This window comes from Mustela nigripes, chromosome 3 (assembly GCF_022355385.1).
Source record: "Mustela nigripes isolate SB6536 chromosome 3, MUSNIG.SB6536, whole genome shotgun sequence".
NCBI lineage: Eukaryota > Metazoa > Chordata > Mammalia > Carnivora > Mustelidae > Mustela > Mustela nigripes.
In genome coordinates, this window is record NC_081559.1 from 160454019 (window position 1) to 160468290 (window position 14272).

At 33.8% G+C, this 14272-nt stretch overlaps 1 protein-coding gene across 3 annotated transcripts in view; it reads left to right on the forward strand.

Annotated features, from left to right (window-relative positions):
- Positions 1–14272, forward strand: part of VPS13B (vacuolar protein sorting 13 homolog B) — a 756179-nt gene that overhangs the window by 411689 nt on the left and 330218 nt on the right. For all 3 annotated transcript variants that reach the window (XM_059394925.1, XM_059394927.1, XM_059394926.1), the window contains 4 exons: positions 5368–5539; positions 5873–5987; positions 7771–7837; positions 11823–12231. In XM_059394925.1, coding sequence (XP_059250908.1) covers positions 5368–5539; positions 5873–5987; positions 7771–7837; positions 11823–12231 — 763 coding nt within the window. The remainder of the gene's footprint in view (positions 1–5367; positions 5540–5872; positions 5988–7770; positions 7838–11822; positions 12232–14272) is intronic.

Consider the following 14272-nt stretch of genomic DNA (forward strand, 5'->3'; position numbering starts at 1 on the left):
GTTATGGACATTGGGGAGGGTATGTGCTATGGAGAGTGCTGTGAAGTTTGTAAACCTGGCAATTCACAGACCTGTACCCCTGGGGATAAAAATATATTATATGTTTATAAAAAATTTTTTTAAAATATTAAAAAAAAAGATCTTAGGGTCATGGAATCAAGCTCAGGATTGGGCTCAGTAGGGAATCTGCTTGAAGATTCTCTCTCTTCTTTTCCTTCTACCCCTCCCCTGTTCATGCACATGCTCCCTCTTTCTCAAATAACTAAGTCTTTTTTTTTTTTAAAAAGCTAAATTTAGTTTGAATACTGAGTTGTTATTTTAAGAATGTATTGTAATCGTTTTAAATCTTCCCCTTTAAGTAGACTTGTTTCATTCAATATTTATCTTTAAATGATTTTATATTCAACATATAGGAAGACATTTTTATTCAAAATGTGGGAATCATGGGGCACTTGGGTGGCTCAGTTGGCTGAGCATCTGACTTATGATCACAGCTCAGCTCTTGATCTCAGGATCGGGAGTTCAAGCCCTATATTGAGCTCCACTGTGGTGGTGGAGCTTACTTTAAAAAAATGTAGTTTTGCATTTAGATTATCATCTGATCAACTGAATAGCTGTTGGAAGACAAAAATAATATATCAAAATAGATTAGAGAAGTGGAGCTTATTTTTTAGCCTTTGCATACATCAACAAAATACTTTGTTATGCTTTTCCTATTTCCAAATAATCATATTCACATATTCACCATCACAATTATTGATTTACTTGATTTTACTTTTTAAATCTAAAGAGTTATATAAATTAACCTATCAATCTGAGCTCACCTTACATTTTTTAAGGTTTTATGTAAATTCCAGCTAACATACAGTGCAATATTCATTTCAGGCGTACAGTATTTGTCTTCCTATGACTTACTTTTTTTTAGCATGATACTATGTAGCTCCACCCAGGTTGTTACAAATGACAAGATTTCATTCTTTTCTATGGCTGAGTAATATTCCATTGTATATATATATGCCACATCTTCTTTATCCATTCGTCAGTCAATGGACACTTGGACTCTTTCCATAATTTGGCTGATAATGCTGCTATAAACATTGGGGTGCTTGTACCCCTTTGAATTAACATTTTTGTGTTCTTTGGGTAAGTACCTTATAATGCAATTGTGGGATCATAGGGTAGTTTTGTGGGGTTTTTAAAGACTTATTTATTTGAGGGCTGACTGGGTGGCTCAGTGGGTTAAGCCTCTGCCTTTGGCCCAGGTCATGATCTCAGGGCCCTGGGATCAGGCTCTCTGCTCAGCGGGGAGCCTGCTTCTCCCTCTCACTCTGCCTGCCTCTCTACCTACTTGTGATCTCTCTCCCTGTCGAATAAATAAATAAAAAATCTTAAAAAAAAAGATTTATTTATTTGAGAGAGAGAGTGGGGGGAGGGACAAAGGGAGAGAAAGGGAATCTAGAGTAGACTCCATGCAAAGCTCAGAGCCTAACACGGGGCTCAGTACCACAATGCTGAGATCGTGACCTGAGCCAAAATCAAGAGTTGCACACTTCACCGAGCCACTCAGGTACCCCAAATTTTATAATTTCTTTATGTGCTTTAGATATGAACCCTTTATCAGATATGCCATTTGCAAATATTTTCTCCCATTCTGTAGATTGCCTTTTAGTTTTGTCAATTGTTCCTTTGCTGTGCAGAAGCTTTTTATTTTGATCAAGTCTTAGTAGTTTATTTTCATTTTGGTTTCCTTTGCCTTGGGAGACATATCTAGAAAGAAATTGCTGTGAAGCCACCTTACATTTCTTTTTTTTTTTTTTCTGTCTTTAAGGTTTTGTTTTTTTTTGTTTGTTTGTTTTGTTTTTTTTTTTTTGCCACCTTACATTTCTTGTGCTTATTTATATCAATTATATATCTGGGAAATTTTTTGAAATCACAGTTTTGAATTTTTTATTTCTAATATCTGCATTCAAAAACATTAATAAAAATTTTAAAACATTTACTATTTAAAGTATTGTTTTTCTTGCTGAGTCAGGCCAAATATATTAATTATTTTGGCTATAAAGAATTCACTATACATGAATCTGGTTTTAAAAAGCACACTCTTTACAGTTGTTTGTATTAAGAAGAAGAGAAGTATTTGTTTATATGAACCTTGGGTGATTTATACTTTAAACTATGAGTAATTCTTTTTATGTTGACATGTTGATAGGAAGTACCATACTTTTCAGTGAATTTAACTCTAGCTTCCTGAATATCAATCTGGATGGTTGTAGAGGGGGAAATAGGAGTAAGACGCGTAAGTACGAAGCTTAAAAACAGTTCATCGTTTTTCCCACCCTTGCATTGAAATAGTGAGACCAAAGGTAGTGGAAACCACAGCAGGCCACTTGTTACTGTTGACTTAAGTACAAACCGTGGTGGAAGTGTTTAGCCCTTTGGGAAGTTTTGTGATTGAACAAGAATGCTGGAGTTATTTTGATAAGGGAGAGTAGCAGTGTGGCCAAAACTATGATCATCCCTGAGCTCTGAAGCAGGCCAAGGATGAAGGGCTGCAGTGTTTGCTCTTCCAGATGAACAAAGATAAATTCAGCTAGAAAAATAAACTCAGTTCTTTTGGTCAATTTGCGACAAAATGGTGAAAGAATTGAACTGTATATTTTAGAACTTGGCATAAAGAGGTGTGGGAAAATAGTTCAGCATCTGCAATTCTGGCTCAATTTTTGCTATAGATTTGGAAATCAAGCAGAAAATTAATGCACAAACATATTTAACAACACCATACCAAGTGTTGTAAATCCAAAAGGAAAATTGGAACTGTGTGAGGAAGGAGAGCAAAAGTCTTTTTTAGGAGTGCTTTCTTATTAAATTTGAAGCCACAGTTTTCTTAACATTCCTACTGAACATACCTAATAATACTTTTTTAAAAAACTAGGTCATATTGACTTGAGGTGCCGTTTTCTCTGCAGTTCCCATTCCTGGGAGTATGATGTTCTTCTAAGTCTTGAAGGGTAATTTAATTTATGAATGCTTCTGCTCTAAGAACCTACCCATAAAGAAAGGCATCTTGACTACATTATGTGTCTTTTATTGAATTTGACTTCGTAAAATACATCCTTTTCTGGGATTAGTTTGTGCTTTTCATTAGGTGTTGTGTTACTTCAGGCAGCAACCAAAACCCTGAATTTTTGTATACCTTCTCAAATTGTAAGAATTTCAAGGATAGCAGAGTTAGGACTACTTACTTTGGAAAAGAATTTATGTGAGAACATAAATTCTCAGTGAGCTGAGACAGAGTGAGCTGTCTGCTTTGCTTGATGATGTGGAACAAGGAGTGACTACACTATCTTCAGATTTAAGTCTATAATTTTCTGTCACAGTACATCATAGGACACTTTTGTTTTGCTATGCCTGGGCCTGAGTATTCCAATAATAAGTACTTGTCTGTTCTTTTGTGAAAATCATCCCCATTTGGTCTCCTTCTGGGGATTCAAGGAAATTAAAATCTCCTTCTGATTGACAGGTATTACAGAACATTGATTCAGGTAAACACTTCATGTAGACACTAAATAGACCTGAGTAGATGGTATGTTTGTGGTAGTGAGAGCACAAATTGTGGTTTGGTTTTGTATGAGATTTTGCTCATTGTCCCTGCTCTGAGTTGCCAGATTAGTGGCTTCTGCTCTGAGAAACTCTGCATAGAAAACAGATATTCAGCACATTATGTTATCTTCTTATCAAATTTTAAGAAATTTCTTGTTCTGCCTGTTGACTACTGGTCATGACTCCTTAGCATCGGAAGTGAACATCTTGTTTGAGACATTCAAAGCAAAAACAAACTATTATAAGTGGAGGTCATATGGCAAAGGAAAATGTGTTAAAGTTAGAAAGATAACAAAATGAGAAAGGCAAGAGATGTTAATACCAAATTCTGTAAGACTTTTGAGTATACAATTTCTAAGTTGTGGTTCAGTTTGATGGTGATAATTATACGTACTAATTACAAATTTCTTATTATGTGTAAATCACTTCACATTTATGTTCTTATTTCTTCTTACCAACTCTAAAAGATAAATATCAAAATAACCATTTTGCGGAGGAGGAAACAAACTTCAAGAGATTAAATCCCATGGTTAGGGTCTAAAGAAGTCCTTAACCCTAATATATCATGCTGCCTACCAGACTGAGTTTAAGTACATATAACTAAAGTTTAAAAGTACATACACATCTTTTAAAAAAATAAGCATGCTATAGTGTATTCGATCAAATCTCAGAGAATGTGTGTTTTTCAAGGTTTTAAATGGACAGCAAAGTTGGAATTTTAAAAACCCAAATACTTGGTAGTTAATCCTATAAGAATAAAATATAGGAGTGACTGATCACTGTCCCCGGCACCGTGTCTTCCTGCTTCTGAGGCTGAAGCTATTCAATTCCATACCAGGATTTATTTTTCTCTAGCCCACTTAACAGCTGCTGAAAAGATTTAACTAAAACTATGATGACCAAATGAACCTTTTACAGAAAGTCTGTTAGTACCAAATGCGGGAACTTACATATTTATAATTCATTATGTATTTGTTGAATTGAATAAACTCATGCTCTTTACCTCTAACTATTTAGCCATATGAATCATTTTTAAGAATCTGTTGTTGGGACATATGCCTGGCTTAGTAGTAGGGCATGTGACTCTTAATCTTGGGTTGTAAGTTTGAACCCCATGTTGGATATAGAGATTACTTAAATTCTTTTAAAAATCTGTCAAATCCAACTTTTTAATGTCTTCTTATATTAAAATATGCGAGGCATGATAAATGTTCTGTTTCTTAAGCCATGCTAATTATGCTAATCAATTTGCTATGGATATTGTAGATTCACATAAGTACTTCATAGCAGGGGTAGACAAACCTCTGGTTTCTATAAATGACTAGATTTTAAATATTTTAGGTTTTGTGGACCATAGCATCTCTATAGGAACTACCTAACTGCTACGTGGCAGCCATAGGCAATAGGTAAATGAATGAGTATGGCTGTGATCTAGTAAAACTTTATTTCCAAAAATAGACAAGATTTGGCCCCTGGCTGTAGCTTAGCTTGCAGACCCTGTTCTCTAAGGAAATACCCATTGGTACAACCCAAACTTGTTCTGGATCTTAGTACTCTTGAGAAGACTGGAATGACATGCCTGGACATTTCAACTATAAAAAAACGTGTGATTAGTACATATATTATTAACATGTATCAGCATAAGCATTTAAATGTTTATTGTTAGCAAATATATGTTATGGAAAACTTATCAGTGGTAATTTCAAATTTTATGTAATTTTTAAGGTTATTTTTATTTGTTACACAGTCATTTTTTTCTCATCCCAGGGAGATTCTATACAAGCAGGTGATGATTCACCATTTTCAGATTCTGTGACTTTGGAACAAACTACAAGTAACATTGGTGGAGCCAGTGGACGGATTAGTCTGTGGATGCAGTGGGTGCTCCCCAAAATTACTATAAAACTCTTTGCTCCAGATCCTGAGAATAAAGGCACAGGTACAGGGTTACTTCTCTTCTCTACTGGAAAGATAAAATATTAAACACTATTTTTAGAAGAAATAGTAGACTTTAGTTTTATTTATAACTGTCACATAAACATCATTAGATCTAACTTAGGTGATTTCTATTAGCAGTACTAATATATTGAATATAATACCTGAATTTTTATTACTTTTCCTTAGTGTTGTAGGATCTTATGTGGTTAATGAACAGAAAGTCTCACTTCCTCTGTAGATATCAAGAATATATATATGAATTTAATCTAAAATAGAAGGTTTTAATATTGATTGTGAGGCCTATGCTGATTTTAATGTTTGCCTCTTGTTGCAGAGCTTTGCATGGTCAGTGAACTAGAAGACCTCAGTGCTTCCATAGATGTTCAGGATGTATATACCAAAGTGAAATGTAAAATAGAGAGTTTCAATATTGATCACTATAGAAGCAGGTAAATAATGTGTAATGAATGCGGGAAAAGCTATACTTTATTTGGACACAGTCTATATAAGAATTTTTATATTTTAATTTGGGTCTTTTTAAAAAATACTGTACTTATTTCCAAAGAGGGTTCTTCACAGATAAATTGATCAGTTTTCCTTGGAATTCATTCATATGTGGAATATAACAAAGTTTTGTTTCATAAGATGGCAAATCTGTTCATGAAGACCCACTTTGCCATATTAAATGAAATAAGCTGCTTTTTCTGTCGTCTCACACAATTTTTTATTTTGTATATTTGCAAATTTGCTGGAGACATGATTGATAGCTTTGGTTTTTGCTGTGTACTCTCCATCCCCTCTCCATACTAATCACAGAATAATCACAGATTGAAATGGAGTAGTGACATCTCATGGCCCTTTGTACTTCAGAGACTTTTCTTGTCTCACACATGATTAATATACATGTGGTGAATATTCCTAGAACCAAATTTTTCTTTCCCTAGTAAATCTTTATCAAAAGTATGATGTAAACAATTATAATTTATACTTAAGTTATATATATTTAATATATACATATTTGTTATAATAATAAATAATGGTAGTAAAAAAGTAAAGTTTTAGATATCTTCACAAAGATGCATAGCAATTTTGTCATTAATTTTTCCCAAATGAAGATAAAAAAATACTTTTTGTATTTTTTGTTTCCTTTTTTATTTTGTTTTTGTTTTTTGCTTTAGAATACAACTCTGGAATTTGTATTTTTTAAATTGAAATATAATTTACATACCATAAAATTCACACATTTTAAAAAATTTTTACACAGCATCATATTTTCAATTTCATATTGGTGTAGAAACAGCCTTAAAGTGTATTTTTTCTTGGAATTTATAATATTCATTCAGCAGTTATTTATTGAATCCCTGCAGAAGCATATGTTTCTATACCTTTACTGTTACATCATAGAACCTAAAAATAGAATGTTTTTTATTGAACATGTTTCTAATTCTACATTAAAAACATTTGAATTTTGATTCTTTATCATATTGCTTATCACTTACATTGTATTGCTTATGTCAGTGACCATCACATCTGTCCAGCTAAAACATTGTGTCATAATTGTGAAGTTCAAAATATTTTGCTGGCTATATATTAAACTCTGTTTTATTAGTAGTATGTTACAAAGCAAATGATAATTGTTTTTATTCTTTAGCCATGAATCATGAATTGCTCTTTGATAATGGAATGTTCAGTTCATTAGGTCCTCATGAATAGCATGTCTTTATATGAAAGTGATTTCTGCAGATGATACATGATTATTATGTTATAGCTGAGATCATTTCCTGATGATGTGAATATTATAATGTATCTTCTATTATCATCAGTGACTTTACTGTTAAATTCATCTAAGTTTTAGATAATTATTCATTCACTTAGTCAAAATATTTATTGGGTGTGTATTATGCACACTGTGCTAATAATAAGCACTGGGGATACAGTGTTTGAGAAAAATTGATGTCAGTCTTGCCCTTATGGGCCTGATAGTTTTATGGATGAGATAGAAATAAATAATCAATCAGTAAGTATACAGTTTTACCATTAAGACAAATGCTTCCATGCAAAACGACGAGCATGTGGTGCTAATATAAGTTGTTCTTGATTGCATTGTCAGATCCGTGTTTTAGTTCAGTGTAGTGCTGTTTATATAATAACTATTTGAAATAGTTATGTATGCTCAATTTTTTAACTCAGAAAAATTGAAGAGAACAGATAAGGTGAACTTATGTTTTCCAGGCCAGGGGAAGGTTGGCAGTCAGGACATTTTGAAGGAGTATTTCTACAGTGCAAAGAAAAACCTGTGGTGAGACTCATTTAGTAATTATGATTTTTAAAAAATATATTGTAAACTGTTTATCTTTGTTCTTTCATGCAATAGGACTAATGGTTATAAGAATTAGAGCTCAAAGTAAATTCTTTTTGACCTGTTCTTCCAAAAGTACATTATAAAATAAAATTGTTCCTTTAAGCTGTTTGTGTTTTGTAACCATTTTCCTGTTATAGGTATTAAGAAAATTTTTCAAACAGCAAAGGTAGGATTGCTTTTATTAAAATACTTTATCATTAATGTATTATTATGTTGACTTTTTAGAAGTTCCTCCTATTCATAAATGAGTTCTTGTTGGATTGTCCTTTATGATAAACTAAGAGTAGTACTTTTATACTAAAAGCAATTATTTTTCATTTACTTCCATTAACAATGCTTTTGCAGAAGATGGTCTAGACAGAGGCCATACCTAGCAGTGGCTCAAACCTGAACCTATGCAAACTTGAGCAAAATTTAAAGTATCTAGATTTTTTTGCTTATGGCTTTTATTGCTTTTTGTCTTTTCACCTTCTTTGCTCCTGTCCATCACCTCAAGCCTTGGGGAAGAGTGTTGGTCTCTGGGGCAATGTGGAGGTGTCTTCCTTTCCTGTACCGACAAGCTGAACAGACGCACCTTGTTGGTTCGACCCATCAGCAAGCAGGACCCTTTCAGTAATTGCTCTGGCTTCTTTCCTTCTGTAAGAAATCATTTTAAAATTATGCTACAGACTCCTACTAACAGGAATCCAGAGGAGGAATTCAACTACCCATAGAGTCAACTCTTGATTTTCATCTTCCTCTGTATGATCCACTTTGTCAGTGAACTCTACTGCACTTTTAAATCATACACTGGTTTTCCACTACGATCTTATTTGTTTCTTGGTTACTTGCATATCCTGTTTTTCACTCTGGTTTTGTGATTACAACCCAATTTTACCATAAGCAGAAGAAAATCAGAGTGTAGGACATTAAGTACAATGTTTTTTAAATTGTGCATGTTTTGAATGATCAAGAGTTGACCAAACTTTGATTCTTATTTAGCTTGCTTTTTTCCCCCTTTCAATTATGCCATTTCCTTCTTGCAACTAATTCAAAGTACCTTACTTGGTGACCTCTTGAAACTGGACAAGGCTGTATGCTCATCATTGACTGGCTGGAAGATGAATACTAGACTGCACACCAGTGGCTTTTAGATGTTTAAAACCCTGTTTTTTTCTAGTGGTACAATATATCTGGATATGTTATTAAGCTAATTCTTTTAAGCGACATTGTTTAAGTCCATACAAATGTATGTAATTTTAAAATATTAAGACCAGATTATCACAGTGGTAATAGCAGTTCTCTTAAGAATTTATTAAATTCCTGCAAACATTATTAGATATTTTCTTAGCATATGAGAACTATTTCCTCTTTTTTTTTTTTTTTTGGTAAAGGAATTTAAGACCTATATCTTTTTAAAAAATGATAAAAATTATCCAAATATTTTAACTAATTGTGTTCCTAGATTTAATGTTTAATATTGTATTTGCATAGCAAATGCTAGTTTGTGATTTGATTTTTTTATGTTTTTAGGGATTTTTGGTCTGAAGAAAGATGTCTGTAAATGTGGCTTTTCTATCAGCAAAAGTTCTGTTCAGATTTATTTTGATCTTTTTGATTGTTATTAGTGTCTATGAGAAACATTCTTAATTTTTTTCACATTTTGAATAACTTTAATGTACATTCATGAAAAACCCCACTAATTAGTGCCCTTTAAAATTTTTCTTTATCAATTTTCTAAGGTTTTAAAAATTTTACTAATATTTCTTTAATTATTTTCTAACCTTTCATCTTAAAGAGTATAAGATACTATTCCTGTATAAAAGGTAATATTTACATTATCTCAACTCCAGCTAGTATTCATTGATTCTTTTTTTTTTTTTTCCCTCTTACATTAAGGGAATTGAGAATGCAGTAGTTCAACAAACTTCATCTCATGGGAGTTTACCTTTCAAGAGTACCTACATTCAATATGTTTAAAATATATTTTCTAAATCAAAGCATTCATACAGTGAAACACCTTTTAAGCATTTTCCAGGATTCATGTGTTGCTGTTGTGAGGATTATTTGAGCTAGGTTATGTAGATTAGTGGTTGATGGCAGCTTCCTATAGCCTGCGCCCCCTAGAGCCCAGTTTAGAGACCCAAAGACCATGTTGCTGTGTGGCCATACCCCAGCCACCCTTCTCCATCCCGTGTTTCCTGCTGTTCAGCAAGATAGTGATAAGACTGGTGGCACTTTTTCCTGTTTTGCCGTATTTCCTTTTGAATGTAGAAAGCAAAAGGAAAGAGAAGTCAGAGCGGCAACAAGGAGATTGGGAACGATTAAAGAAATGTTCTGAGGGCAGGACAGTTATATGAAATATGATTATTTTGTACATCCATTCAATGCCTACTTCCCAAGTTCTTTTTTTTTCCCCCCAAATATTTTATTTATTTATTCTACAGACAGAGATCAGAGAAACAGGCAGAGAGAGGGGAGGAAGCAGGCTCCCTGCTGAACAGAGAGCCAGATGCAGGGCTCCATTCCAGGACCCTGGGATCATGACCCCAGCCAAAGTCAGAGGCTTTAACCCACTGAGCCAGTCAGGTGCCCCATCCCAAGTTATTTTTAATAGTCAGAAAATTAGGTTAAAAAATAACATATATGAAGGTAAATTTAATCTCACCATTCTTCATTGTAAAGTCCAGACTAAAAGCAAAATTAACAGTAACAGCTGCATTGTATTCTATTTTCCCTCTTGCTTTGTCACTGGATGACAGGCAGCTGCATGAGAGGAAGGAAATGGAAGCCAAAGCATAGCATAGGCCTGGACGCATTGCTGCTTTGCCGCTCTCACTCTTTTCCTGTTTGTTCTTCTTTCTCAGTTTACTTTCTCTCTTAACATCACACATTGGACCCTAATAACCTAAAAACTTTGTTTTTAGGCCCAGGGAAGAGAGGTTGGAAATGTGGAGTATAACAGCTTAACTGTAATTTTATGCTGAGTAATTTACAAAATGGGATTTTATGTATATTTCATGGTTCAGGAAAACTTTCAAGAGCTGTCCTTTTCATACGAATACAAAGTATGCATTTTACTTCACTCTTAAAAATATGCTCTTTTACTATAATTTGTTTAGAGTGTGTAATTTGAATGTAAGTTAATTGGACAAGTTTGGTCAGAAATATTGATGTTATGATGATAAAATTTTTTCTCAAATGTTGTATGCATATTAATATAGCATTTAACCCAAGGAATATGAGTTTGAGTTGTAAGAGAGCTGGTACTTAAGTTTTATAAACAGTATGATAGCCAGTGAAAATAAGCAGATTCTAAAAGACAGATGTTTTATTTTTTGTGTTATGTTACTATTTCCAGTAAACATGCATTAAGTGGTTGTTTTACTTATCAAAGCATGGTTTCAGTGAGGTTCTTTTTATGGGCTTGGTCATCATATAAATTAGCCAGATTATCTAAGGAAAAGCTGTTAGGTCAAGGGAAGTCAATCATCTTTTTTATTCAGGTTGTTGGTTACAAGTGGAAATATGTAACATGGTTATTTAAGTTTCATCTGCATAAACAACCTCTCTCTGACCCATGTTACAACACCAAATTGGTACTGTCAGTGAAGAATAATCAAGAACAAAAAGGTAAAATCCAGAGATGTCTTGTTCCAAATTCTGAAAGTTACAGAAAATGTAGAAATCATAGACACAGACACAACAAAGTTTAATTGCCTCTCCAGATCTAGAACTAGAACTCAGGATTCCTAATTTTCAGTTGAGTCATTCTAGTTTTTAGATGGTTTTGCCCATCTGTGGAATTGATTAGTAATGTGCCCATCAATGGATATAGACATAATATAGGTTATAATACCAACTAAGATCATTTTCTGCTTTCAAAAAGTTTTTTTTTTCTTTTTAATGAAGTGTGTATTATGATTTCCTTTTTCTGGAACAGACAACAGCAAAACTTCTAGATGGCTCTCATCAGCAGCATGGATTTCTCTCTTTGACATACACAAAAGCTGTAACAAAAAATGTCCGCCACAAGTTAACATCAAGAAATGAGCGAAGAAGTTTTCATAAGTTATCTGAAGGTTTAACGGATGGTTCCCCCCATTTTCTTCATGAAATTCTTCTTTCAGCACAAGCTTTTGATATTGTCCTTTGCTTTCCTTTGCTTAATGCCATTGCAAGTATATTTCAAGCAAAACTACCAAGGACCCAAAAAGAGAAAAGAAAATCTCCCGGTCAGCCCATGAGGAGCCATACATTGACTTCACGCAGTTTACCTTTGATTTATATCAACACAAGCGTAATCAGAATTTTTGTTCCAAAAATAGAAGAAATGCAGCCAAGTATTGAAGGTATTGTCTTTCAGATTTTTTTTGGTCTTATTTTACAGAACCTCCATGTAGGGGGTTAAGTTTCCATTTTTTAATATGATTGGGGGTTGTATTTTGCACTTCAGTGTGTTTTAGAAAAAGTAATTATGGTATAATCATTCTCAACTAAATCTTTAGGAGTTATTTCAGAATAATGAGTATGTTTCTGACTCAATTAGTTACTAGAATAAGAAGTGGATTTTTTTTTCATCAGGGATTTTGGTAGCAAAGCTTATGCTTATTGTCGTTTTATTAAACTCAAATGTTAGGTTCTGTATACCTAAGGTAACTAGAAATTAGTTAAAAAAAAAAATGGCCAACTCTCCAAGGCTCCTGTGGCTTCTTCGAGGCATCTAGGTGCAGATTATTATAGGTTTTAAAATGAAGTGAATTTATAATCCTACTGCCTCCACCCATGAGAGTAACTTTTAAATTTTTAGTTTCCCCCATGCTATGAAACAGTGAAGAACTTTAAGGACTTTTTAGTGAAATTAGAGTGTAGTGGTTCACAAAGTATGAACTTTGGAGTTATAGAGACCTGAGTTCAAATCCAAGCTTTGCTAATTATGAAGTATAAAATCTTGAGCAGGTTAATCTGAGTTACTATGTACAAAATGGTAATAGTGGTATTTAACTTGATAGGTCTTCCGATAGCTTACTTTCCAATGATGACTACATGGAGACTATGTTAATAGTACCACTTGTTTAGTAAGCTCTCAGTAAATGAGAGCTGAATCAGGAGGAGGTGTGCCCTCACTTTCAAGGTAGAATATTTGCAAGTCCCACATTTCACTACTGCTTGTACTTCATTGGCCAAAACTTAGTCAAATGGCTATACCCCACTGTGAGAGAGCCCGAGAAACTGCTGTGTTTCCCTCGGCAGAAGAGCACCTTGCTCATAAATTAAGGCCCTATGAATTTGAGAAAGAAAAGAGAATGGTATGAGAGGGATAACTAATAGCTTCTGCCACATGAGACTAGTAAAGCTTTTTTCCTTTTAGTTGTGATGTGGAGGAGGAAGAGCTTGAATGATCAGTGATGGTATATAAAAAAGAAAAGCACCTAGTTCCATTCTCTTTCTTCTTGGGAGTCTAGTCTGTCTCTTATTGTGTCTCACAAACACATAGGGAAGATTATTCTGCCTAACATTATAACTAATTAAGTTTTTTTTTAATTTTTTAGTTTTTAATAAACATATATTTTTATCCCCAGGGGTACAGGTCTGTGAATCCCCAGGTTTACACACTTCACAGCAGTCACCATAGCACATACCCTCCCCAATGTCCATAACCTCACCCCCCTTCTCCCAACCCCCCTCCCCCCAGCAACCCTCAGTTTGTTTTGTGGGTTTAAAGGTCACTTATGGTTTGTCTCCCTCCCAGTCCCATCTTGTTTCATTTATTATTCTCCTACCCCCTTAACCCCCCATGTTTCATCTCCACTTCCTCATATCAAGGAGATCATATGATAGTTGTCTTTCTTCAATTGACTTATTTTGCATATTTGACTTATTAAGCATGATACCCTCCAGGTCCATCCATGTTGTCGCAAATGGCAAGATTTTATTTCTTTTGATGGCTGCATAGTATTCCATTGTGTATATATACCACATCTTCTTTATCCATTCATCTGTTGATGGACATATAGGTTCTTTCCATAGTTTGGCTATTGTAGACATTGCTGCTATAAACATTCGGGTACACGTGCCCCTTCAGATCACTACGTTTGTATCTTTAGGGTAAATATCCAGTAGTGCAATTGCTGGGTCATAGGGTAGTTCTATAAGTAACTAAGTTTTGATAAAAATAATGGTCCTTTTTAAAAAACATTATAAATAAAAAATTATTTGTAGAGCTTTATAGGTCTTAATTACAAAGATGTCTAGAGATATATTCCAGCATATTATACTTAATAGATTTTTTAATACAAACTAGTTCCTGTTCTTTTCCTTCTGATTCTTTATAAGAACTATCATAAAGTTGATTACTTTGAGATAAATTAGTACTCTCTGCATTGTTATATT